The sequence below is a fragment of the Diaporthe amygdali genome, assembly GCF_026229845.1.
Source record: "Diaporthe amygdali strain CAA958 chromosome Unknown NODE_20_length_815715_cov_65_842320, whole genome shotgun sequence".
Classification (NCBI taxonomy): domain Eukaryota; kingdom Fungi; phylum Ascomycota; class Sordariomycetes; order Diaporthales; family Diaporthaceae; genus Diaporthe; species Diaporthe amygdali.
Window position 1 is genome coordinate 352,953 of NW_026517040.1, and position 27,130 is coordinate 380,082.

At 55.6% G+C, this 27,130-nt stretch overlaps 5 protein-coding genes across 5 annotated transcripts; 2 read left to right on the forward strand and 3 right to left on the reverse strand.

The window, feature by feature from the left end:
• Window positions 1–1,956: 1,956 nt before the first annotated feature.
• J7T55_012650 (uncharacterized protein) lies at window positions 1,957–3,468 on the reverse strand (the record flags this gene model as incomplete). Its single annotated transcript, XM_053145300.1, has 1 exon — window positions 1,957–3,468. The coding sequence occupies one exon, from the start codon at window positions 3,466–3,468 to the stop codon at window positions 1,957–1,959; it is 1,512 nt and encodes a 503-aa protein (XP_052992042.1).
• Window positions 3,469–5,238: 1,770 nt separating this feature from the next.
• On the forward strand, window positions 5,239–6,755 carry J7T55_012651 (uncharacterized protein; the record flags this gene model as incomplete). Its single annotated transcript, XM_053145301.1, has 3 exons — window positions 5,239–5,286; window positions 5,526–5,932; window positions 6,014–6,755. 3 exons carry the CDS (start codon window positions 5,239–5,241, stop codon window positions 6,753–6,755), a joined length of 1,197 nt encoding a protein of 398 aa, XP_052992043.1.
• A 10,763-nt stretch (window positions 6,756–17,518) lies between these two features.
• Window positions 17,519–18,773, forward strand: J7T55_012653 (uncharacterized protein; the record flags this gene model as incomplete). Its single annotated transcript, XM_053145302.1, has 3 exons — window positions 17,519–17,640; window positions 17,840–18,448; window positions 18,521–18,773. The coding sequence occupies 3 exons, from the start codon at window positions 17,519–17,521 to the stop codon at window positions 18,771–18,773; spliced, it is 984 nt and encodes a 327-aa protein (XP_052992044.1).
• Window positions 18,774–20,320: 1,547 nt separating this feature from the next.
• J7T55_012654 (uncharacterized protein) lies at window positions 20,321–22,215 on the reverse strand (the record flags this gene model as incomplete). The annotated part of the gene is made up of 2 exons (XM_053145303.1): window positions 20,321–21,897; window positions 21,966–22,215. 2 exons carry the CDS (start codon window positions 22,213–22,215, stop codon window positions 20,321–20,323), a joined length of 1,827 nt encoding a protein of 608 aa, XP_052992045.1.
• A 1,036-nt stretch (window positions 22,216–23,251) lies between these two features.
• J7T55_012655 (uncharacterized protein) lies at window positions 23,252–26,837 on the reverse strand (the record flags this gene model as incomplete). Its single annotated transcript, XM_053145304.1, has 2 exons — window positions 23,252–26,086; window positions 26,157–26,837. The coding sequence occupies 2 exons, from the start codon at window positions 26,835–26,837 to the stop codon at window positions 23,252–23,254; spliced, it is 3,516 nt and encodes a 1,171-aa protein (XP_052992046.1).
• Window positions 26,838–27,130: the final 293 nt, after the last annotated feature.

A 27,130-nucleotide genomic window follows, 5' to 3' on the forward strand; every position in this document is an offset into this window, starting at 1 on the left:
GGCCGAACTTGTTTTTCGTCCTTCTAGTGCCGATAGTGACGCCCAAACACTTGAGCCCAGTCCCAGTCCTGAGGGCCTGGGCAATTTTCTCAGGCTAGCGGCAACAACGGCGCAGACATCATGCTCTGGTCTTGGCAAAAACCAGTCCATCAAGTCCGACTAGCCTGTAAAGCACTATTCTCCACGCTCGCAACCGCTTTCCCACTTCTACCTGGCCGGGATGCTGGATGCGGATCGATAAGCACTGGATTCCTTTGCCGAGAGCTGAATTTGAATTGAGCACTCCGCAAATGTTGATCTGATCTTCATTGAGGCATGGATCAAGTCAAGATCAACGACAATATTAATGGATCCACAGTCTCGAACACTCACTCTTCTATGACCGGAGCCAGTGGCTTGTGAGGTCGACTCTCCTCCGCGACCTTCTAGTCTCTGATATGGCACAGCATTCTTGGATCTTGCCATCGCCCCTTACAACAGCTAGTGGCTGCTAGGAAGTGTCTATTCCCATCATCCTGGCCGAGCGCGCCTATGCGCGTTTGGTCGACCTGACCGTTGGCGAGTGCCCATCGTGCCACAAAGGTGTGTGGAGCTGCTGGGATACTGCAAGGGCTGTGCGCGCGTGGAGCGCGCAGGATCAGGGGTCTTACACCATGGCTTTGGTGAGCATGGGGGTCGACGTCCGCCCAGCCTTGCGCTGGACCCGGTGGACTGGCTTCATGACCTGCTGTCCACGACCGTGATACCCGGCCACACTTAGGAATTAAGAAGCAAGCTATTATATTCCACTCGCTAAAACCACGGATATTCCAGCGCAGATACTTGCGCCTCAAGCACCAGTCTCAAACCGATGCCTGGGGCCCATCCTGTTTTTGGTCTTTCTCTACCTCCTTTTTTCAAATTGAGTGACCCAAGGTCATGATCTTTGGTCCTTGGCATGGAAGCAAAAGAGAATCGCTATCATGCTCTGGCTGCATGATACACCCTCTTGAATCACGGTCAACAAGGATGCAGATCCAACCCAGATGCAAATGAATGCAGGCCGACGGGAAGGGAATATGCACCCCGCCGCACTGCCGCAGCCTGTGGCTGTATATGCGTTCCCTTGCTCAGCCCTGTCTACCCGATGAGGACTTTCATCTTGGTCTAATGTGCGCAGCCGGCCTGAATGTGTGGGGCAAAAACAAGCCTGTCCGTCTTGCCTCCAGATGTACGGGCTGCGTTCGTCAATCGCTTCTTCTGGAGTGTAAACTCCTCAACAATTCCCGGTGGTCGGCTCTGGCAGCTCGATTGTGGTTTCAAGGATCGACGCAGACCAGCCAGCTCACTGGACTCGGTGTGGTTGCAAGCTCTCGCAGGATTGCTGTGCTGCCTCTTTTCAAGTTCGCCTCTGAGAGGCATCAATCTGAAGTGATTATCACAGGCCTGCTGGTTAACTCAGCGCCTGCTCTATAGACGCCTCGCCTTATATCACATGGTCGATGCAACTGCAAGCTTTCGTCCCCATCAACGTGGTGGTGCGAAGCGAGACGCTGAAGTTGACTGGAAGCATGGTGCCCCCCTCCAAGAGCATAATAAGTTGGTCTATCTGGTGCAACAGCATGCATGACTCACACCTTGTGTACAGTAACGGCAATGGCAACCCCGAGTGATCTGTATTCGAGACCAGCCACACCCGTGAAAAGCAAAGTTGGTGGTTTCCCCTGACGGGACAAAAAGAGTCCGTTAGGGGAACAGGTGTGCCCAATGGTGCCCAGACTATGACTCTTTCATGGGTCATTACATGTAGAGGTGGTATGTGCTACTCAGTATGATCTTGGCATAGGGGCAAGAGACGGTCCTCTAGGCTACTGGAATTTGCGAGCCAACTCAGACGAAAGGCCTATTTTTTCTGAGACAGAAGAAAGCCGTGATGATACATATTCAACCCCAATGGTCCTGCGGGAGCGCCGACGTCTAACGCGTATAAGGCGGCGGGTCTGTCCCAGGACTGCCGGTGACACCCCAAAACACGCCCTCTATCTTGATGCTCCTCTCCTGTCCTGCACCAGCCTGATGATGATTATCTTGACCTGTTGCAAAGGTCACCCGGCGCCCGTGCTCTTCACCTGGATGTCTGTTCTCCGTTTCTGGGCATGGTCTTTTATGTTGATCCCGCCCCATTCCGTCAAGCTCAAAGGTGTGAACACGATTGTCTGCGGTTGCGACGACGATGGACTGGCAGTCTGCGCCGAATGCCCCCTTCTGAATGTCGCATAGCCCCAACCCTCGCCCTAGGCCCTTCACAAATGGCTCACCGGATGCCACATAGATGAGGTCGAAGCCATCGTTCGTGCCGCAAGCTAGATATTGGCAGTCGCCAGAAATACATAGCGGAACGACTCGCGTTTTCCTGGGCTCGTTCAAGCTGTACGACCAGAACTGCTCAGTGTTCGCCCATGGGTACCAGATATGCACGTCAGTGCCCCAAACCGACACAATCATCGGGGGGTCCCCGGCCACTTGAAGCATGCTCGCTTTGTATTTGGTGTGAAAACGCCTCTCTTCAAACATCGGGCCGAAGGTGATGCTAGTAATCCGGCAAGTCTTGTTCTTCGCCAAGCTGACGACGTGCTGGCCGTTGCTCGTGAATGCCAGGTGTGTGATCTCATCATCGTGGACCTTCCAGGAGCTCTCCAGCCTTCGCGTCGGTGAGATCCCCACAATACACAAATCCGTCGTGTGCTTGTAACGTACGCCGGCGTAGACTTCAGGGAACCCTGGGATAGAACCGGGATTCGGGGAGATAGCTACAGGGAGCCAGAGACTGCCTAGGTCGTCGGGTCCACTGGAGCTGGCTTGTTCGTGTATGTCGACGTTGTCGATGCTGGCGCTCTTGTGGTCGGGTCGTAGGAAGGAACAACCGTGGTCAAATTTCGGCGACAAGACGATGTCACCACTGACGTGATAGTTAAGCGTCACGCCTGGCCGAATTTGGGAGGCTTTGCCGGCCGTCTTGCTGTTTCCATGCTTTTGAGGCTGTCCCGGTCGAAGGCCGCTTCCTCTGTCTCTGTAATTTGCAATTCGATATGCTCGATATGCTCGATCTGCTCGATATGCTCGATATGCCTCGCGACGAACATCAGAGGATCCGGGTTGGCCATCATCATATTCGCTATCCTGCTCGCCACTACGGTCGGCAACATCGTTGAAGTCAATGTCGTTCCGATAGATGGGAATGTGCTGACCTGTTCCGGCGTGCCAAACCATGAAGTGTCTATAACCGTCTCGATTCTTGGTGGTCCCTACCGTGACTATGTGCCGATTGCCAATGACTTTGACATTCTTGATGTCTTCTCCGACGCAAAGGGAAGTGATGTATCGAGCAATGACAGCGGGAGCCGGACCCGGAGCCGGAGTCGCTTCAGGGCGGTCATATCGATGGGGCTGGCGAGGCCATGGCTCTTCACTACTGATCTCGTTCCCCATGGTGTATATACAGGAGGCTACTGTAGACAGTGAGAGGGCAGTCGTTGTTGAGGATAGCCTTCAAATCCTGTATTCAATGAGAGCTGTGTAGAATATGTCCGAGTATCTGAACCGTCACCACGACCTAATGAGCACTTGCAGAATGCTGACACAGGGAGATGAACGATACGTTGTTATTCATGACCAAACTCGTGCAAGAGATAATGCGGTCCTAAGCATGGTAACGGACCAGGAGAGACGGGAGCAGTTGCGTCGACCCAATGTGATCTTGAACATTGCCCGCACCTGCAGAGGAATTTTGCAAACATGACCTGCCTCCTTAGAGGCCTCGCAACATACCACCACATAGTCATACAGTTAGAGAAAAAATGGTGGAGGTGGGCACAGGAACATGTTTGCATCGCACATGTAAAACTTGGTGTCGCCGGCAATCGTGGCGGATGGCCAAGCAAAAGGGGCACCTCTTGCCACCAGACGCGGCTGCTTCCAGGTCCACAGATTACTGCAGGACTTGAACATCGCATCACTGTTATCTCTCCGGGTGTACGAGACCGCAGGACTTGTGACCCATCCATCAGGCATTGAGGCAAGCGACGAAGGCGACCACAGACATGTCTCGGAGCAGCGAACTGCAAATCGCCACCAGAGGCGGCTCCTTGCTTATGCACAATATGTGACACTGATCACATTGCCTAAAAGTAAATGAAGTTAGATGGGTTTTATGGCCATGTCGCACTCCAGGCCGCTTGGGAGCCGATCATACCAAGGCCTTCAATAGGCCAGGAATCGAGTTTCGCTGCCGTTGCTGCCCAGCGGTCACGGCCACGGACAAAACATGGCTTGCCGGTCTGCCGCAGAAGACGTGTCCTTGGAGACGGAGGTGTTCCGATATCCCCTTAGCTGCCCTGACATCTTGTCGTGGTGAAGTTCAGACGGCCTGGGCCCCCCGGTAATCTCGCCAAGTCGGCATAAAGAGTCGAAGAGAGTGAAATGTGATGAGACAGACTGCAGTCCGCCTGTCTCGTATCTGGAAGGCATGATGTGCCACCGTGAACTGCCACTGAGTCGTCGGTCAAAGTATCAGAGTCATTTTCTTGGTACTCGTCGGTGATGATGCATAAAAAAAGGAAGAAGAAAAAAAAGGGTCGGATCAGCCACCCCGAGATGAGTAGCCTATCGGTCACGCTGCTGCGGGCTAAGTAACGGTGATGGCAGCTGTCACCGAACTTTGGACACAACTGACGTGCGGCGATAGGCTGGTCAGATGTGCGTGTGCAGATGTGATGCTGCGGTGATATTGTGCGATGGTAAAACGAAATGGAGCCAAAACAAACGGACAACGAGGCTGACCAGAACGGCCTTCTTGCTGACTGACAGAGCAGTGACAGGTCTAGTGTGCCGCCATAACGAGGGCACAGACTCTGGGAGGACCCTCGTTTCACAAAGACCTGAGCCAGTGCCCGAGTGATGGCGGGAACAGCTAGGTGAAACCGTGTCAGCGTAGAGATGATGTTCTCGAAGGGGGAGAGGGAGATCAGCGCAGTCCCGAAGGCGGCATCCTGCGAGAGAGAAGTGGCCCCCCGGATCTGTCGAGATCCGATAGGCTCGTGAGGCCTGCTCAGATCTGCGCAGGGTCCCCCCACAAGGCGGAAAGCTTAAGAAGCCTCACCCTTGGAGAAGCCGGCACAGGGTGGTCCAGTGCTTGGCATCCCGTCCTCGACATGGGCCACTGGGCCTCGGGCACATGTCCGCACTACCGACAGGCCGGACATGACTGCCGGCATCGAAGGTTACGATTGGCTCATCACGTCCGGCCCGGTAAGCTTCAGCTGGGTTTGCCTAAACAGGCAGGCCAGCACTTCTCGATGCATCATCGGACGGGCCTGCATATATATCACGCCTGCTTGCCAATCCTCTTCCCGCCAGAGGAAACGAAAGATGGGCTGAATATTCTCCTTAACCTTGTTTGGGGACATATTTGATCCGCCCCGACCTGACCTGACTGGACCTGACTTGACCAGACTTGACTTGTCAGAGCCACTCCATCACCAGAATAGGACAGGACAGGACAGGACAGACAAGACATGTCGAGCCACACCCGCCCCAAGCTCACCGCCGGCGAGCTATCCAGCCTGCTCGGGATCCTGCCCGCCGTCGCCGGCACCATCCTGTCCTTCTTCCTGTCAAACTCGTGGCGGCAGTGGAGGCAAGGCATATTGTGTGCCAGGTCTCTCAGGCGGAATGCGGCGGCGAGCTTCGGGACTGCAATCAGCCTGCTGAAGCCGAGACAACTCAGGGTCTTCGTGTCCAACACGACGGGCAAGACGGTGGCCGACTACTGTGCTGCGAATGATCTCATGCACCAGCCGATACTGGTCGAAAACACCGATGGCTTCCCCCCGGCGATGTTGCACTTCATCGACTGCAAGCTGGCACAGAAGGGTCCTATCTTGCTGTACTTCCAGTATGTCTGAGTGTTTCCTCAGAGCCCCTGCGAAGCGGGAGGGGGTCGTCCCCCTGTAGCAAAACACTGACCAGATCGCAGTGGTGGAGGCTTCATAGTGCCGCTTCACTCGCCAGCGTTCGCCGTCTCGTCCGCCCGCATCGCTCGTGCCTCGCCCGTGCTGCTCGAGTACACGCTGGTGCCCGAGTGCGAGTACCCGGGCCAGCTGGCGCAGGCCGTCGCCGCCCTGCGGCTGATCCTGAAGTACCGCAAGCCGAGCGAGATCATCATCGGCGGCGAGTCGGCGGGCGGCAACATGGCGCTCGCCGTGCTGGCGCACCTGCAGCAGCCCAAGCCGGGCATCACGCCGCTGGCGCTGCCGGCGTCGGACAAGTTCCGGGGCGCCGTCGCCATCTCGCCGCGCACGGCCAACCTCGCCACCGCCGAGAGCTTCCGCACCAATTCGGGCAAGGACTTCATGAGCGAGCACAGCCTCGTCGCCATCACGGCGAGCTGGAAGCCCGAGGCGGACGTCTGGGCCGCGCCGGTGCTGGCAGCCAAGGCCTTCTGGGACGGCTTCCGCGCCGAGAAGCTGCTGCTGGTCGTCGGGGCGGACGAGGTCTACCGCGACGACGTCTGCCACACGGCCAAGATGATGGGTGCCCGGGAGGTCGGGGTCGGGTCATTGGACGCAAAAGCAAAGGCCCCGAGGGCCCACGGCCCAGACGCGCAGCTGATCGTCTGCCCGAACGAGATGCACTGCCAAGCAAGCTTGGACATGTCGGTCGGCATCAGGGATGGTTACATGACGAGGGGCGTGGCAGGCTGGTTGGCGAGGTGTTGATACTGAGGACCGGGCCTGCCCTGTACATACTTTGCACATAACTCACTCACTCGGTCGCGGCATTGCATATCAGACATGAAGGAGACAACCCGAAAAAGGAGTGAAACGACCAGGGACGGCGCATGCTCGATTTGTTTTGCTGATAGCGTGGTATTTTAAGCGAACCCAATGATCCACCACAGATGGAACCGAACTGTGAGCGTAGCAGGGGGGATGTGCACGCGGTTTGCGAAGATCTTCTAGGCTAGACGCGGCACTTACAGCCCATGTTCATGTCACCAACTCCGATATCCAAACTCTCTTCGAATACTCGTGGGCTGCTGATGATCCAAAAGTAGGCCATGTTTCCCCATACATCGGACGCGTCAACAGACTTTGGAATCTGCACTGCGTCATAATTAGTACTCTCGAATCCCACTTCCTCATTCACTCATGCACATGAGGCTGGAGCACAGGTAAATAAATCATCTGATAAACTCTACCACAAATCAAGTAAGGAGCTGCGAGCAGCGCACGAGTTCGACTGGCTACTCATCCACGTTTCTTTTACCTCAATGGACAAGGTTTCTGAAAATGCCAAAGGCTGTAGTTTCACCCCAGGGAGTAGATGATAGCGATGTAGAGTTTCTCCGCTCGTTCATGACCCCAAAGGCCCTCTCATGTGCCATCCCGGTTTCGAAAGCAGGCGAGGGAAGTGGGCACAGATGTGTTATTCATCTCAAGACAACAAAAATGAGCGACAGGCGGACTTGATTTTGCCGTTGAGCTGTCAAGAAGAGGACTTGATGTGCCGTGGGATGGCCATCCGTTGTGACCGGCAATGACTTGCATGCCAAGCAGCTGAACCCAGCACGATACACGGTCCGATCTGATGGAGGCTGCACGAGACAATACCCTCTCGGATGACATGTTCCGGTCCCAACTGCGTACGGCATCGATCCCAGTGTGTTTGTACAACCAACAAGAAACGTAGACCGAGCATTTGCGTTGAGGCTTGAATAGGCTTTCGGGAAAGGATCTGCGAATTTGTCTCTTCGTTCTAGCTAAAAATTATGAGGAAGTGAAAGAGATCCCGACCCACCACACCACTAGGAGACAACTCTGTGTCTGATCAGACTCTATCAATATCGAGACACCCCTTTGCCCTTGCCTCTTGTCTCCAAGGGCGGGAACGCTTCTACCTCTATGCCTAAGCCGGTGTTCTGAGACTGCTGTTTCTGCTCCTCTTCCTCAAGACTAAGACGGATAGCGAGTGCCAGGTCGTCATCCATTTCCTCGCCGGGATTCGTCGAGGAACCTGCTCCCCAGGCTTGACCAGACTCTCGCCTGACTTGTTGGAATGGAGAATGAGACTGACTTGCTGCGCCCGCAACTGAAGTGGACCGCTTCTCTTTTGTAGGCTTGTATCTGACGTGGAACTCGAAGTCTGTCGAGCTGCTAGCTCGAGGTGACTGCCCCGTCTCGTTTACGCCCTCCATGAGAGAGAGTCTTAGTGCTCGTTGAATCTGTTGCTCATAGTCGTCATCTTCAGAGGCGACCTTGTTCAGGCCAGCTGCCGGGGCTATCCCGGTGGGTGGACTCCACCCAGACGAGCTGGGATCTGGAGTGACCGTATCGAGGCTTCCAAATGACGAGGTGTTCTCGCCTACGTCAGCTGCGGAGCCGTTATCGCTGGCGCTCGTGCGTCGGTGCTCATCGAGCAGGAAAGCCTCCTCAGATACCATTTGTGCGTATACTAGAGCTTCCTCTTCGGTCAAATCGCCCAACCCAACACCGAAACGCTTTCGGAGTCTTGCGTCCTCTCGCGCACTGTCCCTCTCTTCGCGACGAAGCTCGGCTTCTTCAGCAGCGATGTAACCCATCACGGCATCACCCTGACGGCGACTTGATAGTTTTCCATGGATGTCTGAGTGGCGCAGACGTCGTCTGCGACCGAGAGTTTGCGAGGTTGAGCTGTAAGTCCAGTATCGTACGAATGTTCCGAAGCATAAAATTCCTCGAAGGACTGTTGGATCGGGATCCAAGAATATGGCCGGACAGGTCGAATAGTCGGCATGCCGCAGCGCTGGATTAGCATTCAAGATGTGCCGCGGCGCTCGACCAGAAGATCGTGAATTCAGTGTTCGAATGGGTTCCGCCGTAGATGCTAAAGGGTCCCAAGCCTGAACCAGTCCATCACTTCCGCCATGAACAAGATACAACGCCGAAATGGCTAGGCTGGTGACATCGGGAGACTCGGTCTGGGCAGCAAATACCGGCTCAACGACATCGGAAGATGTGTCACGCACGTTCCAAACCAGTATCTTGCCATAATCTGTGCCTATGCCAAAAAAGCGAGCTCTTCGCCCAGGTATCTCGCCAGTATTTTGCTTTGAAGTTGGTGTGGAGGCGCCATTTTTTGCTTGCTGAGAGTCAGCATTGAGGGGATCTTCGAAAGGGGCCAGCAGCGCGGGAGCACAATTGTCCAAGGCAACGGCAGTGATCTGGGCCTTGCCCAACCTTTTCACAGACAATTTCGATGTTCGCCAATCTCTTGTTTCTGGAATGCTTGCAGAATCTGGTTTCTGAGGCTGAGGAGCTGCAAGAAGGATAGGAGTATTCGCGCCAGACCCAAAAATAGACCTCACAGGGGTGGGAGAAAGGATGCTCGGAGTGAGGACAGTCGGGGTGGAAATCCTTGAGCAGTCATTTTCTCCAAGAGTAGACCTGGTGTAACGAAGAATCTCGGCCGGCTGGTTATCATCTTGTCCGCTACAGATGGAGAGGATGATCTCCTCGGCGAAATCGACTTCGAGCTGTCTTCGCATGTCCCAACCCTCGCAGACTTTTCTGAAGTGGGCCGGCTCGTAGCGGAAGTACTTTTCGATCTCCCGAGCCTCAGCGACAATTTGATCCTTGCTCAAGGCCATGACATCGCAAGGCGAGCGAGGCGAATATGCACCGCGCACTGCGTTCTTGTCGAGATCGTCCGGGCGCGCTTGACGGCGCGTGGATTCGATGAGTTCCCAGTAGACGGTACGGCCAGTCATCCAAGCAGACTTGGTGCTATCAGACTCTTTCCTTGTAGCGTCAACTGGCGGAACTGGCGTTTGCGTCAGAACGAAGCATTCGCCAAGAGCATTGAGGGCGCACGCCCAGATTCGACCCAAAGAGTTTCGCTTCTGGTTGAAGTTGTCGTCAACCTTGAGCGCAACAATAGGAACCCCAGGGCTGAGAACCCAGCGTGCCGTCATGTCTCCGGCCTTGTAGTGAGGACCCGCAAAATCGTGACCCAGAGCGTACGCAGTTACCACGCCCAATGTAGAAGCAGTCATCATCCCGATCATGTTCTGTGTGATCGAGGGAACTGCCGAGGACTTGGCGATCCACACACTGCTGATCGATTCCAACAACTCCGGTATCTTGGGAACTTCAGGGCTCATGTCGATGATGCTGTCTTGACCGCCTAGATACCTTCCACGTAGCTCGTTGGTCGCACGGAAGTACGGACGGCCACCAGGAAAACCTTCACCCCCCACCATTCCGTACGGCTGGCTGACATCCATCACGTTGTACACAGCAGCTGGGCCGTCTCCAACGCCATATGGCTCCAACGCCGGAAAAAGCTCGTCTAACTGAGCGAATGCGAAAGGATCGTCGAGACCCCATTTCTCGACTTTGCCGTTCGACGGGTCACTCACGGTAGATACGCACAGGTCTCTTGTGCCAACAATGACCTTTGGCCCCTTTTTGTTGTTCTCAAAAACCGCGTGTATATTGCTGATCATCCACGGCAGCTTGGTATTGTAGGTAAGAACAGCGCTGGATTTCTTGGACGAATTGCCGGACCTCGGAAGGCCTCCGACGGCCCCGACCCTGGCGCCGGGTTTGCCACGGGCAACGCTGCGCAAAAGCCGGGTCCGCAGGAGGTATTCGCTTCGCCACGAGGCCAGAGACGTCAAGCGGGTGAAGTAACGAAACTCAGATCGCACTCTGTTGGCGTCCTCCGAATCCGTATCTTGCTGTACGGCCTTCTTCTGCGTAGAGTCCATGGCGTCTTGACCCGGGAAGTAGCGAAGGAATGCCATACGCCAGGCGTGTGGCTCGGTGACCAAGGAATAGAATCGCTTCGACACGAGCGCAACGGAGCCGTGCGAGTCCGGATGGAGGTGCGACAGGATTTGGGTCAGAATCTCTGTTGAGCACATGTCAGTTGAAATGATTCTTCGTGCACGCATAGTTTGATGTACACACCGTTGGGGCAGTCTGTCAGCGATGGCCCATCCGACGAAGGACCAGGTCGCTTCATGACCTTGAAGCCCGACGGGATACTCGGTGTCGTAGCATGCTCATAGGCAGAAACGCGCCCTCCGGGAAGAGCGAAATGCCCCTCATGGCCGCTCAAGCGGCGTTGTTCTTCGCCAGCCGTGTCCGTATTGATGCCCTTCACGACTGGGCTTGCGCCATTTGGAATAGGCTCGGGCGGGAGACCACAAGACCCAGGCTGGGAGCTCCCATCGAGAGAGCTCGGTTCAGGAGAACGGAAGCCATCTTGGGTGGTAGGTTGTTGGGAAGCGGGAGCGTCTGTCGAGGGTTCTTGGTCTATACTTTTCGTAGGCTCTGTTTGCATGGAATTTCCGGGAGACTCGGTCGCAATGGGGTCAGACTGCGCAAAACTGAAATGCACAGCCGAGTACGAGAAGTTGATATGGAACAACGCGTGATAAGAGCCTTTGCTGCTTGGAGAGAAATTGATGTCGCGGGAGTCTTCTGATGACGTTATTGATGTCGAGGTCAGAGAACTGCTCAAATGTGCATCTCGTCGCGAAGCTAGTGGGCAACATTAGATAAGGGGCTGCTTATCGCATGTGATAACCGACCAGCGGTTTCCCCACTACCGGAGATTTGGACAGCACCCAAAGAAGACTTCCTCACTAAAGATATTCCACTAGACACTGACTGCTACAGGCACCTTCTGCAATTCCCAACTGTATGGAACAACCAAACAGCCCAGAAAGTCATGGATGCAGGTCTCGAACTTTTCAGTCACACTGATCCTGCAAGCACAGCTGAGCGCTGCAGTGAGCGAGACGAACATTTGACCTCAACCATTTCTCTACAAACCACTCTAGACGAGAATGGCCGGCCGTAAGACACGGTGAGCCTTGTCAAAAAGTGACACAAGTGGAAGGCCATTGACTCAACATATGATACTCCCAACATTCATTTGTTCGCGCCCAATGGGCAAGGCTTCTCCGGGAGCAGCCGGAATACCTAGAATTCCTAGAAGTTGCACATGGCTTGGAGCCGCCACAGCTGCTATCCGCCCTAACAGCGGAAAGCAGCCAGTCGTTACGCAACTACGAGAGGAGCGCACTCCCATTACAATGGGCTCGCATCTTCTCCTAGGTCTGCCTCGAAAGAACAATTTTGTTTTGCCTTCACCAACAGATTCTGCAGTGTTTCTACGTCGGGAAATTAGCCACAGAAGCGGATCCGCAGTCACAACCACACGGGCAGCAAACCTCACGAGCGAAATGCCGCAACCATGCACGGACCCGTGCACGCGTTTCACCTGCATCATACAAATCTTGATTGCCAGCGGCGGGCAGCGTGAATACATCGTGGCCGACGCCGACAAAGGAGGAGAAGGGCCTGCACGCATGCAGCGTGGCAATCTCTGTGCAGCCCGAGGCTCCATTCCAAATCTTGGGGCAGAGATCAAACGACAATCGACGAGATTGTGACCCAGCCCTGGCGAAAAGCTTCGTGCCTTCTGTCACCACGCAGTCCAGTGGTAGCTGTATTACCGGGACGCTGGCGGTACGAGCAAACCAGCTTCATTCCGTCCAGCTGGGCGATCACAGCGTGGAAGTTGCAGGATGAGGCCGGCTGCCTTTGCGAAACAGCGAAACTTTGGGCTCATGTGTCCATGTTTGGACTACAGATTTGCGGCCAACTGCCGCACCACGTACACGCCTGAGGACTCGTGTTACGGGTGTCCGAGAGATGCCAAAACTCCGTCAGTGCTCTGACAAAAGCAGCAATCCTCTGTCAATCATCGTACTCGCAGAATGCCTGGGCAATTTAGCAGGAGCACATCTTCGTCGCCTTCACTATGTCGCGTACATGCTGACATGACAGCCGCGTCCCACGGTCGTGGAGCCGCTCACAGCCCCCTTGGCGACCCCTAAATGTGAAGCGCCCCCAAATTGAGCGCTTAGCATATTCAGCCTAAAACTGATCAGCAGATCATCGCCGGACATGTCGGACTGATGTGGGTCGTTATGACATGTCCTGCATGTAGAGATACAAATTTCCAGAATAGAAGGGTTTTAGTGGAGAGACAGACAGAGGCAGCGTGAGGCCCGGAAAGCGGCACCGAGTTTGGCGTTGACCGCAGGCAACGGCGCAGGCAACGGCGTCGGTCGATTGCAGAGACATGCCGTGCTTGACAGGAGATCCCCCCCTCCATCCGCAGCGCCACGAGATGGAGCCCATCACGGTTGACCGGCACGAGAATTAAGTGGCGGCAAGAAGCATCCTGATGCAGCAAAGCAAATCAGCTTCAGTGAAGGATCGGCCGTCATCAGTGATCCTCATAGGGGTTTTGAGTGCTGACTGCCCGGAAATGGCCAATGAGCGGGTGCTCTCCCAGACCCTCGGGTCTCGCAGCCAAGGATCGTCGCTTCCGGGTGGTCGGGATAGCTGAGCCCAGCACTGCGGTACGTGCCGCTCCTGCGCCGCAAACCTGAGTGGGCTCTGTTCCAGGCTGGCGGAATAGCCAGCCGGCAAACGGTGGGGGAGGGATGTGACAGCTCTCCTGAACTTTTGATCTTTTCTTTTTCACTTCCAGCCCGTTGCAGGATTCAACTGCATATCCTAACATAGCACAGCACAGCAAGCGGGTCCATGAAACTGGTCGGGCTGGTGCTGGTGCTGGTCCGTTGACAGCTCACTCACTCACCGTGCGGGACAGCCCCATTTGTGCTGGCCCGTCCGAGTGGGGTGATCACCAAGGGGGGCCTGGGGGGCCGTGTATCTGTGGGTCATGAGCTCCCACTCCCCCGGTACACAGGGAGAGGGAGAATACAAACCCGCGGCCGCTCGCAATGCAAGTGCCGCTTGCATTTGTGTGTCAGGCAAGCTGCCCGATGGGCCATGACACTGTCCCAACGCGTCATCCGGATCCGAGTCCGACAAAGCCCAATCGCGGAGCCGCAGCGTAGCGGTGTACACATGGGACAGAAACAAGTCCAAGGTTACGCCAAGACACGCCATCTCGACTCGCGCGAGTCAGGACTCGGTGCCAGTGTGCCGGGACGTTCATGGACAGCATGAGTCAAGATTTTAGGAAGCCCAGGCCGCTGGTTAATCTCGAGGTAGGCAGGCAGGTGGGCGGGTGGGTCACAGTCCGGAACGGTACCGGTACTCCGGACTTGTACAGACTCTCACACGCAGGCGTGGGTGGACTGGTGGACTTCTCTCCAGTGGTTGGGCTCCCGCGTCGCAGCGTGTGACAGCCTATGCGATGGAACTCTAATCAAGCTCTCAACGTTGGTTCGGCCGCGTGCGGGTGCCATGTGAAGGTTGTTGCCCCTAGGAGACGCGTATGGACCCGAAGGTTCCGTCGTTGTTGTTGGAAGGGACTGACTGGCTGCTGCAGCCGTTGCTGGTGATGGCAATGCGATTGGCAATTGAGTTCGTTGCGGAGAATTGTCGTTGTCATGCTGGCCGGTGGTGGATACCCAGGACCCAGCAGCGTGGTTACTCCTGAGCATTCCAGACCCCCTCCCAACTATTGCTTGAAGCAGACCACGGGACGGACGACCTGCACCACCTCAGCTAACTACGGTCTAGCGGCTTCACTGGCTGTCGAATACCCGTTCTAGCGCTGCATTCTTTGGACGAAACCGGTGCTTCTGGAAAGTAAACCACCTGGGGCTGCCAGCAAGGTTGCCTGTCCAGTTTCGTTCCAGGCGTAGATGGTGTGAAATGGCTTGCCCAGATCCGACAATGCACGACCCGACCCTCTGGGGCGCGCACCCAAGTGGGCGGGAAATGTTGGTTGGCTCACGAGATATTGTTGGACGGTGGAACCGAGGTGATGCCTGATGTTGGGAACGACAACAAAGGCAATGCAATCCCAGCACACCACAGCACAGCAAAGCACAGTACCATGGGAACAATTAGGTTTATTGCGTGGTGAGGGGAGGGCGAGGGCGGCTGTGGGTTCGGACACCACAAACTTGCCAAGACCAGACCAGGCCAGACTTGTGCTGCGTAACGTTACGAAGCTTCTTAGCAGATGTCAAGCAGATGGGGGAGGGAGATAATCGGTGGTGGGCTGCTGTGCCGTACTCCGTCCGCAGGCCATGGGATGGGTTGTTAAAAGTACCTGGCGCTGAGGACCTCTCCCAATCCGGGACAAGCGCCACGGTCTGGCCAATGTCTTGATCCTCGCTGCCCGCCCAGAACAGCCAGACTGAACGAGGCGTCGACTGGTCTCAAGTTAGCGGATCGAGGCTTTCACCTTGAAGACAATGCGGTGGGAGACGGGTTTCGAAGAACAATGGGCACCACGTGTTTCGTTTCCAAGAAGGCCTCCGCCCTGGCCCTGGAGGAGAAGAGGGGAGAGGATACACAGAAGTCAGTGCTTCCACACTTGACACTTGCCTACCTAGGCAGGCGGAAGAGTTGGTGGTAGTCTTGTACACGCTGTGCAACCTCGCTTCTTGATCAGCCATCAACAGCCAGCCAACCCTCGCCGGAGTTGGAGTTGGAGCGGGAGCTGGAGCTGGAACTGGAGATCAGAAACAGCGTGACCAATCTGCCGGGGCCGCGAATGGCAGCTGGGGGGAAGGGATGTGGGAGGGATGGGCAGATGGGGACTGATTGCTGACTGCTTGTCATCCCAGGCCTGGGCATGCCCGGGGCACTTCCGTCCAGATCGGATCCCTGCAGCCGCGGATCAGCATCTGCCCAGGCCCACGGGTGCTTGGAACCATACTTCGATGTCCCCAGGGCGGGCAGGCACTCTGGAACTCTGACACTTCAGCAAACTTCCAGCACCCAGGGTGCCCCATCAGCGCTCCAAGGTTTGAGCCGGCAGCCCGGGTGCCCGTTTCCCAGGTCAGGCTGGGCCTGGTTGGAAGGGCTGGGGCTGGAAGGGCTGGCAGAGCTGGGCATTAGCTGGCAAAAGCTGGCACCTCGTTTCCCGGCCAAAGGCACAGGCTAGGCACGCCATGTAGGTACAGGTACCTCTGCCAATCACCTCGAGGCGCTGGCATGGCCTTCCATGTACGGTATTGTCGCTCCTTGGGCCGCCCTGCAAGTCTGGCGTGACAGTGACGATATCCTCCCCTCCCGAGTCCAAGTTGATGCAGCACAGCATGCAACACCAGCTCTCACCCGCTGGCGTGCTCGCTCGCTCACTGGCCGTCCCCGTCCCTCTGTCTCGGTTTTCCCTTGTGATAATCACAGTCCCGGACCCTTCGTAATGCTCCGTCCTTCACTCGCTTGACGCTTGACTCCAAACACGTGTCTCCCAGGCCAGGACACCAGACCTTGGAACCTTGCTGCTGTTACACAGTAGAACAACCGCTTTTGGTGGTGGCCCCGTTCTCCTGCCGTCTGCCGTCTGCTCTTGCTGATCACTCAGGCGGGTGATTTGATGCATAGGTTCACTGCCTGCAGTACGCCGTGTGTCGACTGATCACGATGCATCTTCTGTAAACGGCATGGACATCCGTCCTCACGGAATGGTTACCAATAGTCATTCTCAACTCGACCGTGAACAGGTGCTCGAACCACAGACTCGGACTGGCAGACTGGGCCCCCTGGGACGACTGGCTGCATGCAATTTTGTCTGCAGGGTTCCTGTTTAACGTTTTGCTTGGTGCGGCTGCTAGTCGATCCACCTCGAGCTGCGGTTGTCTGGTCTCTTGCTCGCTAGACCCGGGGGGCTGGATACATGCGTCTCCTGCATCCCTCCATCTCCGTCTCCATCCCTCCCTCAGCCTCTAACCGCTCTCGCCAATCTCCTCCCTCATTCGTCTTTCTTACATATTCTTGCTCCATTCTCTTTATTGCCGCCTCCAAAGCCCAGATATTCAACTTCTCGCCCCAGAACACGTACGCTTCACTATTTCTCACAAAAAGCACGACAAGACCCGGGACACCTCGACAATTACCGTCATCTAGGCCCTGGCCAACCCCTGTCCGTTTGCTCAGACCTCTGAATAGGGGAGATCAATGCGAAGGAACCTTGCCACCCGGTTGGAGTGAAGCTGTCGCATTGCGAGCTACGAGGATTTCGAACCAGAGTTTTGGGCACCTGGCGTGTCGGCAATTGGGGACGACATCCCACGGCTGGAGGGCTTGCATTGGCCTGAGAAGCGCCCTGGCATTGTTCATCTGGTCTGCTGCCGTCTGGTACGCTGATCAGAGTTGTTTCGTCACACCTTAGCTTGCAATCACAGCCCGTCGGCCTTGGATTTTGCTTTGGTCGGCCCGTCCAAGTCCCAATTGATATCTTCGCCGGTTGCTCTCTTTCCTTGGAAATTTTCGGGCATACCGATTTCTGTCGTCAGCTCAAAGGTCCCAAGACTCATTCTCATCCACCTCCTCTCATAACTGCTCGGCCTGGATCTTCACATCGCCTCGATTCTCTTTGGACCTGGGCGATATGATATAAGATATCACAACCGATATCTTTCTCAGCAACACCAAGATAACGATTCTTGGACCAATCAAAGGCAGAAGAAGCCGGTGGATCTGTCGATATGGCTTCGAACGTGAGAGGGACGCCCGCCGAGGGTCGGGAGGAAAGAGTGAAGAACGTGGGGAAGAAGCTCCTACTGAGGATGAAGACTGTCTTGAGAAAGACGGAACCCGCGAAACGAACGTCACACTTACCTACAACTTCTGCAACTGTACCTGCGGAGCCTGTCGCTGGCCCTTCTACTGAGCCGACCGCCGTACCAGCTACCACGTATGTCATTGCTTTATCTCTATTCCATGCTTGCCAGTCGGGAACGCTCTTTCCTCTCCGTCTGATCTGTACTTCTTCCCTCTGGACAGGCATAATAACTGATTTTGAGCAGCGAAACCACCCATGTGCCAACGGCAAGCGCTCCTCCCCAGACGGAGGATGGTCAAGCCGTCTTCGAAGGGGAACGCATCCCCCGGGCACAGGTATACAGCGAACGAGCACAGCTACTCTCGGAACGCTTCGGTCTCGACATGGACCCTCATACCTGGTACCCAATGGAGGGTCATGTCCTTCGCGTCAACAAACCGATCCGCATGCGTGTACATCGGAGTTGTCACCAATGCGGCCACGGACTAAACCAGTCCGGCATCTGCGACAGCTGCAAGCACACCGCTTGCAGTCAATGCAGTTATTACCCGCCCAAGCGATCCGAGGCAGAGTTGGAAGCCAGTCGAGAGGCCAGGGACCGAATTCTGAGAGAACGCACAGCGAATGCAATGATCGTGCCAGACTGGAACTTCAACCCCAACGAGAAAGTCGTTCTTAGAAGGCCTGGGAAGGCCGGCGGCCAAGAACTGGTGTACAAGAAGGTTCGGCAGCGCGTTAGGAGGACCTGCTGCCAATGTCTTGAATTCGACGGATTGGACACTTCTTTCCAGGGTGGAAAGCTGAGCTGTCCAAAGTGCAATCACGCGCGATGCACAGATTGCCCGCGAGACCCGTGAGTCTTACCAGTTTCTCTCACATGTTTTAGTACGAGGTGCATGATGGATGCTAACCCATGGGAACTCAGACCCAAAAAGGACAAATACCCCTATGGTTACCCTGGCGATGAATTTGGCGCGAAATCGATACCTCACTACAAATGCCACGAATGCTACGAGAAGTTTCCCCCAGGAGCCCAAGACGGCGAGACTTGCTTCAGATGCGCGCACGAAAAGTGCAACGACTGCCAGCGGCTGAGACCGCAAAAGGTCGAGCCAAAACCGGACCCCGAAGTTCTCAGAAGCGTACAGGAGAAGTTGGCTGCGATGAACCTCGCCTGACAATAAGTCATGGCTTATGGTAGCATTTTCTGAGGAGGGAGGGATGAATTGGGCCTGTCGGGTCTGAGATACTATTTCTGAGAGGTTTGGGCACGATCTCGGAGAACGCCTGTCCGGGGAAAGCAGGACGGTCAAGCTATCACGGGGAATTTGAAATGACCTCCTGGCAGCATATTGTGTGTTGAGTCGCGGACCCTAGGGATGCTGAGCATGGCGACCACATACAACACCAGACCCCTTAGGCGGGACGATGAGATGGGAAAAGCGATTCGTTTATTCATGATTCTTATAGCATATACCCGGTTGGCATTTATGGGTACAAAGTAGCGTCTTCTTTTCTCATTCCTTCACCAACAATATTGGGACCAACATGAAGGGCAAAGAAATTGACTCCATGGACAACTAAAGTGTTGATCACTCGATACACAGGACCCGCTCTTATTGACCCATTGTGAACTTCAGCCGCAGATATGCTCTTGCCCAGCTCGGCACGCAAGGCCGGCGGCCTCGTGTAACAGCTGGTATTAGGCGCTGTACGACGCGAGCAGTGCAAGTGATCAGCCTCGGTGTTCTTGTGCCCCTGGCCCCTGGCGTCCAGCTCTTGTCTCGAGGGACGCGAAGCTTTTTCTGGCTGAAGGGCCTGCTCCATCCGCGTGGCTACATAAGTTATCGACGCCACGTGGCGATGGGGAGAGGGACTTTGACAGCCACCGTACCATCCCGCGCTCCGAGCCAGTCTGCGAGTGGCAAGTTTTGTCCTAGATCTAGATATGACTTGGCTGACAGCAGCCATAGTCTGTCTTCGGCTCTGGCCCAGGCATACCAGGCATTCAACTAGATGCTATTGAAGTGTTTCGCACGGCCCCTCTTGGGCTGTGCTGTCGACTTGCGAAAACCGAAACCACGTTTGTGAAATTCCAGAACTACAAATACTGGGTAACAGCGAGTTGCAAATAAGCAGAAGGACCAAAAAGAACCTTTGTAGGCGGAAAACCCCATCTGTGTGTTTTTATTTTTGCGGTGCCGTTGTGGGGTTTACTCTTTCTTCCAGTGCCAATGTACTGGCCAGAGGGAACTTCCGCCTCACCGAGCGTACTGTCCTCTGGGCATTCCATGGATACTTCCTGGGGATTTTTTCTGCCGGGCTCAGGCCGAACGGACGACCCTCCGGTCGGAGTCACCTCAACTCACCACTGAGCTATTTGGTAACAGTGTGGGAGGTGCTCCGGTTGGTGGCAGAGCAAATCGGGCTGTCTATATGCTTTCCAAATAGGTCGAGGGGCGCAGTGAATTGGGATGCAAGACGTGTGAAGGGTGTCGTTTTCGAGGGCCAAACAACCAAACCAGGACTCTTATTGATACTCCAATACATGTACCAACACAGTCGTGCTTATGATCGATTGTAGTAGCTTTTGGCTTCACCGCATTACTTGACATCTGACTCTCCACACAATTTACTAGCTCAAGATTACCCGTTAAGAATACCAATCATTCCCAAAAGGCGCCCAAAGCGATAACACAAGCTACAGTCCAACCACCGGAACGCCCTACTCTACACCGTCCTCAATAACGCCCTCCCCAAATATCAAAGGCTGTCCCGGCGCAACCGCAGACCCGACTGTCGTGCGGCGGTTGATCTTCCTTCCAAAGTCCTTAGAGGCCGCGTTCTGCATCCGGTTGTTCAGGTACGCGGTCGCCTCGCTAAACGCGCCCGTCGTGACGGCCGTCTCGGCGGCCTGGGGCCCCTGCGTCACGCCGATGAGCTCGTTCGTGACGTACAGCCTGCCGCCGACATCCCGCTCCGCCCAGACCGTGTCCCACGACTGTATCGTCCACACGCACTTCTGCTTGGCGCCCGTCGCCTTGGCCGCGGCGGTGCGGAACGCGCTGTCCCTGACGAAGATGGCGCCCTGGGGCTGCGGCCCGAGGGCCGCCTTCTCGGCGACAAGCGACGCCTCGTACTCGATGCCGCGGAAGCTGAGCGTGTATGTCGTCGCCGGCATCGTGTTCGGTGGGTCGGCTGGGTTGGGCACGGAGGTGGCTGTCGTTACGGTAATTTCGGTTACTTCCATTATGCCGTGGCTCTTCTCCCTGTGGCGGATCGGGTCTCCCAGGCGGATCATCTCGGCACCCAGGAAGACTCCGCCGTACATAGTCTTATTGGGAGGCTGCTTGGGGCCCATGTTCAGCCGGTTGAATGTTGACCAAGAGCCGTCGATTTCTAGTGCCGCCATCTTAGACGCCTCAAGGCCGATGAACTCGGGCCGTTGGGCATTCATTTGCAGGAGAGCTTGCCAGTCGACCTGGGGGAAGGTCTTGTGCTGCAAATCTGGAAGCGAAATGGCTGGCACGCTGAAGGTGAGAAATGGCCGCATTTCCTGTTGCTGCTTTGGCACATCCGCTAAGTTGAGAACAGAGTGCGCAAGGGGTATAACGGCGTAGCCGGGTATCTGCCCTGTGCCGACTTGTCTGATGACCCCGATCCTCCATGCTGGCCCCTGCTGGAACCACACCATCTCACCGCGGCGGAACAAGGTCGGTTCATTGTTGATTGATGGATGCGGTGCGGCATTCGCGGGCGCTGGCTGCACAGACGGGGCTGGGGCCGGGGCTGGGGCTGAGACTGGTGCTGGGGCCGTGACCGGTGCTGGAGCCGTGGCTGGGGCCGATGTCTTAGGGGTAGCAGATTTCTTTGCTGTCTTTGGAGGCACGGCGGGCTCCTTCAGTGCCTTGTTCGTGACTTCTGGAGTGGAGGTCTGGGAGACCGGAGTGGCTGCCGCAGCCTTCTTCTTCGCTGCGGCAGATTTTGTCGCAGCTTTCTTGGGTTTTGTCTCCGGGCCTGGTGCTGCCAAAGCCGCTGCCTTTTTCTCGTACTTGGCCTTGAGAGACTGAGGCCACTTCCTGCCTGTTGCGATATGGCATGGCTGGCAAGGGCAGTCCTTGTGGTCTTGAGAGTCGCTGAGAAGCCACAAAACGTGTGGGATGAACTCGTGTGGATGCTTGTATAGGAACTCTTCTGAGCAGTCCTGCGGATGACCGTAGATACAGGCCTCTTTCTTTGGGCCGCCAGAGTTGTGCCATCTTAGGCAGTAACTTTCCGGGAATAGCAGCTGATATTGAGAGTCTGGCAGTCTGTGTTAGTCGTTGGTTCATCAACCCGAGCGTATCGTGAGGCTTGCCACGCCAACTCACCCTTGGGCCAGGCCAGCTCTTCTGACAGGCCAGTTCCTATCACTACCTTCCATTGAATCATCTTGCCCCGACTCTCAGCATCCGCGATCTGGGACCAGTCCTCGGGGATCGGCTCCCCAATCTGGTTTGCGGCCGTCTTCCTCTTGGAGGTGATCTCTTGGGTTGTGTAGACGCGACCATCTGAGCGACCAACGTGGACTTGGCGAGCCGCCCTGGGGCTAGCCGCAGTCCCGGCCCCGGCTGCTGCCATGCGAAACCTATGCCCTCAAGAAAGTCCACGGCTGGCAGTTGAAGGCTTCCAGCTGAGATAAGTCGATTGAATGAAACGAACACAACGACTGGGGACTGTCTTTGGTGTTGCTTCTCATCTCACTCCCGAAGGAGGTTGGTTGTTCGGTAAAGGCACAGGCCAAGCTTAGTCAGCACAACATTCATTGTTTGTATGTCTGAAGGGGACTTCGTCGAAGGAATACTGCGACTCCATTTGCATGCAAGAACCGGATATGGATGTTCTCACTAGCGGTCTAGTCACTGGCAGCCCTCACTCATAGATATAGTCACTGCCCTCATTCGTCTAGGGGCATCTACGGGGGAATCGACGGTTGTTTGCACTTCTCTCATACTTTGTACTCTGTATTTTCATTAGAACGTGCTCAGGCGCTGCGCTGCCTGAGCTTATGCTCTACCAACCCGTGCAATAGCGACAATAGGATTCTTTCATCCAGAAGTGTACATAGCCAATCCAGCCGTCTTTCGCCTCACCAAGGGACTCGGTAGCCTGCCAGCTATGCATTGCCGATTCCAAGTCCATTCTATTCCAGGCCGGGTGTGTGAGGTGCCAAAAAGGTCTATCGTTGAGCCAAAAGGTATATATCCATCCTGCGTCCTCTTCCGTTCCGTTTCGTAAGAGCACTTTGGTGGAGTGCATAGAATCATGGGTTATAATCATCCCGCCACGACAGAACCGGCCTCGGGTACAGTCGTAAAAAGTGAACAGAAGAAGCAGAAGCAGAGCATTAGTTTCGGTTCCAGCCCCAGGAACCTGGCGATTAAAACCCCTAAACCCCAAAAGCCATGTTCCCGTGAGCACAGCCGCCCAGACCGCCATGTGCCGTCACCTGTAAATGCAACCTAACGCCGCGTAATGATTTGTATGAATATGGACCCAGGATGCCGCCCTGCAGAAGGAGAGTGTTGAGATGTTTTGCAAGCGTCAAGATGCTGATGATCGAGTACGCACTGATACAGTACCGATTGAGGTGTCGAGAAGCTCACGAAGTTTCCTCCTAAGGAGTCTTGCCTCCCTTTCGTGTCTCGGGGTTGCCCTCGAATAGAGCGCTCCATCCCGCGAGGGACCACGAGTCGGATGTCGAATGTACCACAGCGAGCCAGGCTGCGACGAGGTTGACGAGGTGATGAATCATGTAGCCGTACGAGACACCATAAATCGCGGCGTAAACTGCCACGCCAAATATCAGGACGCTGGTGACATGTCTCAGTCGACTGGTAACCCTCGGAACCATCTTGCCCGCTGTGAAAGTTTCAACCAGGACAATGAATGGCATGATCGACATGACGTTGTGGTGGGAGGAGAATGGTGTGAACCAGTGTACCGTCAGGTTGCGTATCCAGACGACTAGGATGGGTATATTAATAGGAAGCACCCAGAGCATCAGGGTGAAAATAGCATGAGCATAGTTGTAAAAGCTGCGGTTCGCGTTGGATGGCATTTCACAGGCGATACGGTGGGCCCGCACCGCAGTAATGAGTTGTACCAGACAGGCCACCAGATATGCGAACTGGTAGGGTATAAAGGTCGTGACCAAGAACAGCAGGATGGCCGTCGTAATCAGTCGTCGCCGTGGCGAAGATGGCATGAAGCCATGGGGCATGGCTCGACGCCTGTCATCGTAGCGAACCCACGCTGGGCGGAAACTCATCCAACCGTATAGAGTGCTAAGTATCGATATGATAGCCAGCACCATGTAATTAAGTACTGCACAGACACCGACGCAAACAATCCCAATCAAAGGTATCATGAACCAGAAGAAGGGATCTTGTGTGCCTGCAAGGAGGTCATTTTGCCGAAAGTCGACTCCGACTGTCGCATTTCTGAAGGGCCAGTAGCTTGCTGTGCCATGAGCTCCGGAGGTATCCATCGAAAGGGAGAGGAGCGTCAAGGACGCGAGGATCAAGGGGATAGACCGTCGCAGACACAAGTCTAAGCTCTCATTGAAAGGAATGAAGATTCCCTGGCTATCATACACCCGGAACTGCTTGCGCACTACCAAGGCGACAACCAGCAGCGGGAAGGCCGCGAACGCGGTCCGATAGCGCATGTAGAGCTTTCCCATGCTGCCCAGAGCATCGACAGTCAGGCGAACATTGACGCTTGACTCGCATGTCGGGTCCGTCCAAAATTGGAAGCTTAGACCGTCTTCGTTCGATTTCCTTTTCATCGGTGGAGGATTGAATGGCGCAACGCCATGCATGCTAATACTGGCATGCCTGGCATTCACAAAAAACTTGGACTCGTACGGCTCTGTAAGATACTGTCGAACTAACGGCGCGAATAGCTCCTTGTTCTTCCCACATGACTGCTCACTAAGCTCTAAGCTGTAGGCGAGCAGACTGGACTGGATGGACGGTATCTTGATCTCTGTCACAGTAGGCCTGCGAGCTGGTAGTCGGAAATTCATGCCAAATGCGAGCATCCGCCGTAGGCTGATGTGACGGGTTCGGTAAGAGTCCGCGATTTCACTGAACTCTGCAAGCACAAAACCCGAGGAAGTGATGCCCTTGTCTACAACAGCAACGAACTGGTGATCTGCAATGTCGTCGAGGTCATACTGGAGGAAAGAGAACGGTGTTACCGCCCTGGAGCCGGCAGGGGGAAATGGCTGCTGCGTGAATCTGGTCGACGCAGGTAGTTGTACAACGTCGGAAGCAGCGTTCTTGCAGGCTAGCCTGGTCGAGCTCCGGCTCTCTCCTGATGATAAATCCATCTTCCATGGCAGCATCATTCCCGCTTGGCCCGGCTGCAGAGTGTGCACACTGCAGAGCAGAACCTCCAGTTTCCCCGATTCTCCGGCGCTGTCCAGCCTCTGATCGGTCAACAGAGTGAAGCGGCTCGGCGATGAACCAAGGGGCGGAATCGGAACCAGATGCGCTTGTGGTCTGCCCTGATTCCCTAAGCCTCGGAGTATCAAGCGGTCTGCTTGAGGCACGATATCGTGCGAATCATCCTCCAGGGTAAGTAAAGTGCTGTGATCCCTGAACAAGACGGACTTCTCCGCATTTTCCTCCAGGCCAGTGAGGAAGTGCTTCTTGAATACGCTCATGCGCTGAGCCCGGGGCTTTGTTTGCGAAGGGCGATGCGCATCAACAACGTCATACAACGCCCGGATTACAACTTTGCGATGTTGGTCACACCAGAGAATCGCCTGATGGTCCATACTCGTCCACACGGTCGGAATGGTGGAGGTAAACACAGTAAAACCATGTGTATCGGGCACGATGGATTCCAGGCTGGCGTAATCTGAAGGCACCACAGTATCCAGGCTCCCACCGGCGATAGAAATGAGAGTGACATGCCATAGCGGATTGTTATTCGCCCATTTCTGGGAGTATGCCTTCCTCCAGTAGTCGTTGATCTCGTCATACACCTTGACAATTTCGCTGTCGAAGGAGACGGGAGGTCTCGAATGCGGCGCGGACATGGTTATGATGGTGTTGATAGAATGAGCCTGGTAATTAGGCATTACGAGCATAGTGCGAGCCACAATGCCGCCCATTGAGTGGCCCACGATGATGACCGAGGTTGGATCGGGCAAATCCGAATCACGACTTGTCATGCGCGGATCCAGGTAAAGCGACAATATGTAGCGGATGGCCTCGTTCAAGTACTCGGCCTGGTCGACCATCGTCTGACCGTGGAAGGCCGTAAAATCCTCGTTAAAGTCGACAGTGAAAAAGTCGAGATCGCGCACGCCACTTCGAAGGGTTGCCGGGTTATGCTGGAGCGTGTCGTGGAAGTAGTTGGCAGCTTCGGCGGCGAGCGGCCGCACCTGCTTGTAGCTTCCAGCGTTCCCGGGTATGAAAAGGACGGGGGTGCCTCGTAACTAGGATTGTTGTCAGTCCACCGGCGCGAGTGCGAGAAGATCAGGGCGAGAGCCATTGTAGCCAACAGACCTTGACCTCTTCGTCCACCTCGAGTTCCCTGTAGAAATAGAGCGAGTACTTGCTGCCGAATCTGGTGTGCTCGGTGTCGAAGTCGCTCAGTTTGACGTAGGCCGGCCGCATATAGGACATTATGCAGCCCTTGGCGTCGAGACATCGTGTCGTGCTTGAGTTGAGTATTGTCGCGAGGAAGGCAAGACCGGTCATCGATATCAGGAGGGTCAGGAGACCAAGTGCCCAGGGACTTCGAGACCGTAGACGGCGCAGGCCCTTCGAGTCTGGCGACTTGTCGACACCTTCTGAGTCTTCGTCGCTCTTCGAGGCCATGACTGGCACAGCTGAAGGCTCAACGGACAAGGCGAGAGGGGCCTTCTCCATGGTCGCCCCGTTCTGCGCAGTGGCAGGTTTCCAGGAAGAGAAGTTGCCCGAGCGGCGGCTGCGGGCGGAATGGGAGCGGAGGTCGAAGCTGGTGCGCCTGCTGTCAGAGTTCCTGGGCGGCTGATGACTCGGGGCCCTCCCGTGTGTTTGGGCGGAGGTAGCCTGTGCAGTGGGCGGGACATCGAGACTGGAACCGAGGGCGAGGGCGAGGGAGCTATTGTTGCTTGGGCTGGCGGCGGCATTGACAGGCAGATGATTTTGCAATTGGGGTTGCAAATCGTCACCGTCGTCCGAGCCAGAAGACCGCCTCTGCATTCCCACGACGGTCGATGGCGCTTCTGCCGTCGTCGGCCGTGTTTCGAGCGATATCGTGGGAGCGGGAGGGGAGGGGTGGTGGGTGAGGGCCGGAGAGGTCGGTCGAGGAGACAGAAACACGGGCAGGAAAGAGAGACAGAGGGAAGTTTCACACGCTAGACGGAAAACCTAAGAGTGAGGGACCCCCAGGTCCAGTGGGCAGGGTGGCAGGGGGGCAGGGGGAAACGGTGGTGGTTGGCTGGACGGAGGCGGCCTGGTGCTGGGCGGGAGCACCAGCGGCGCCTGGACTTGGC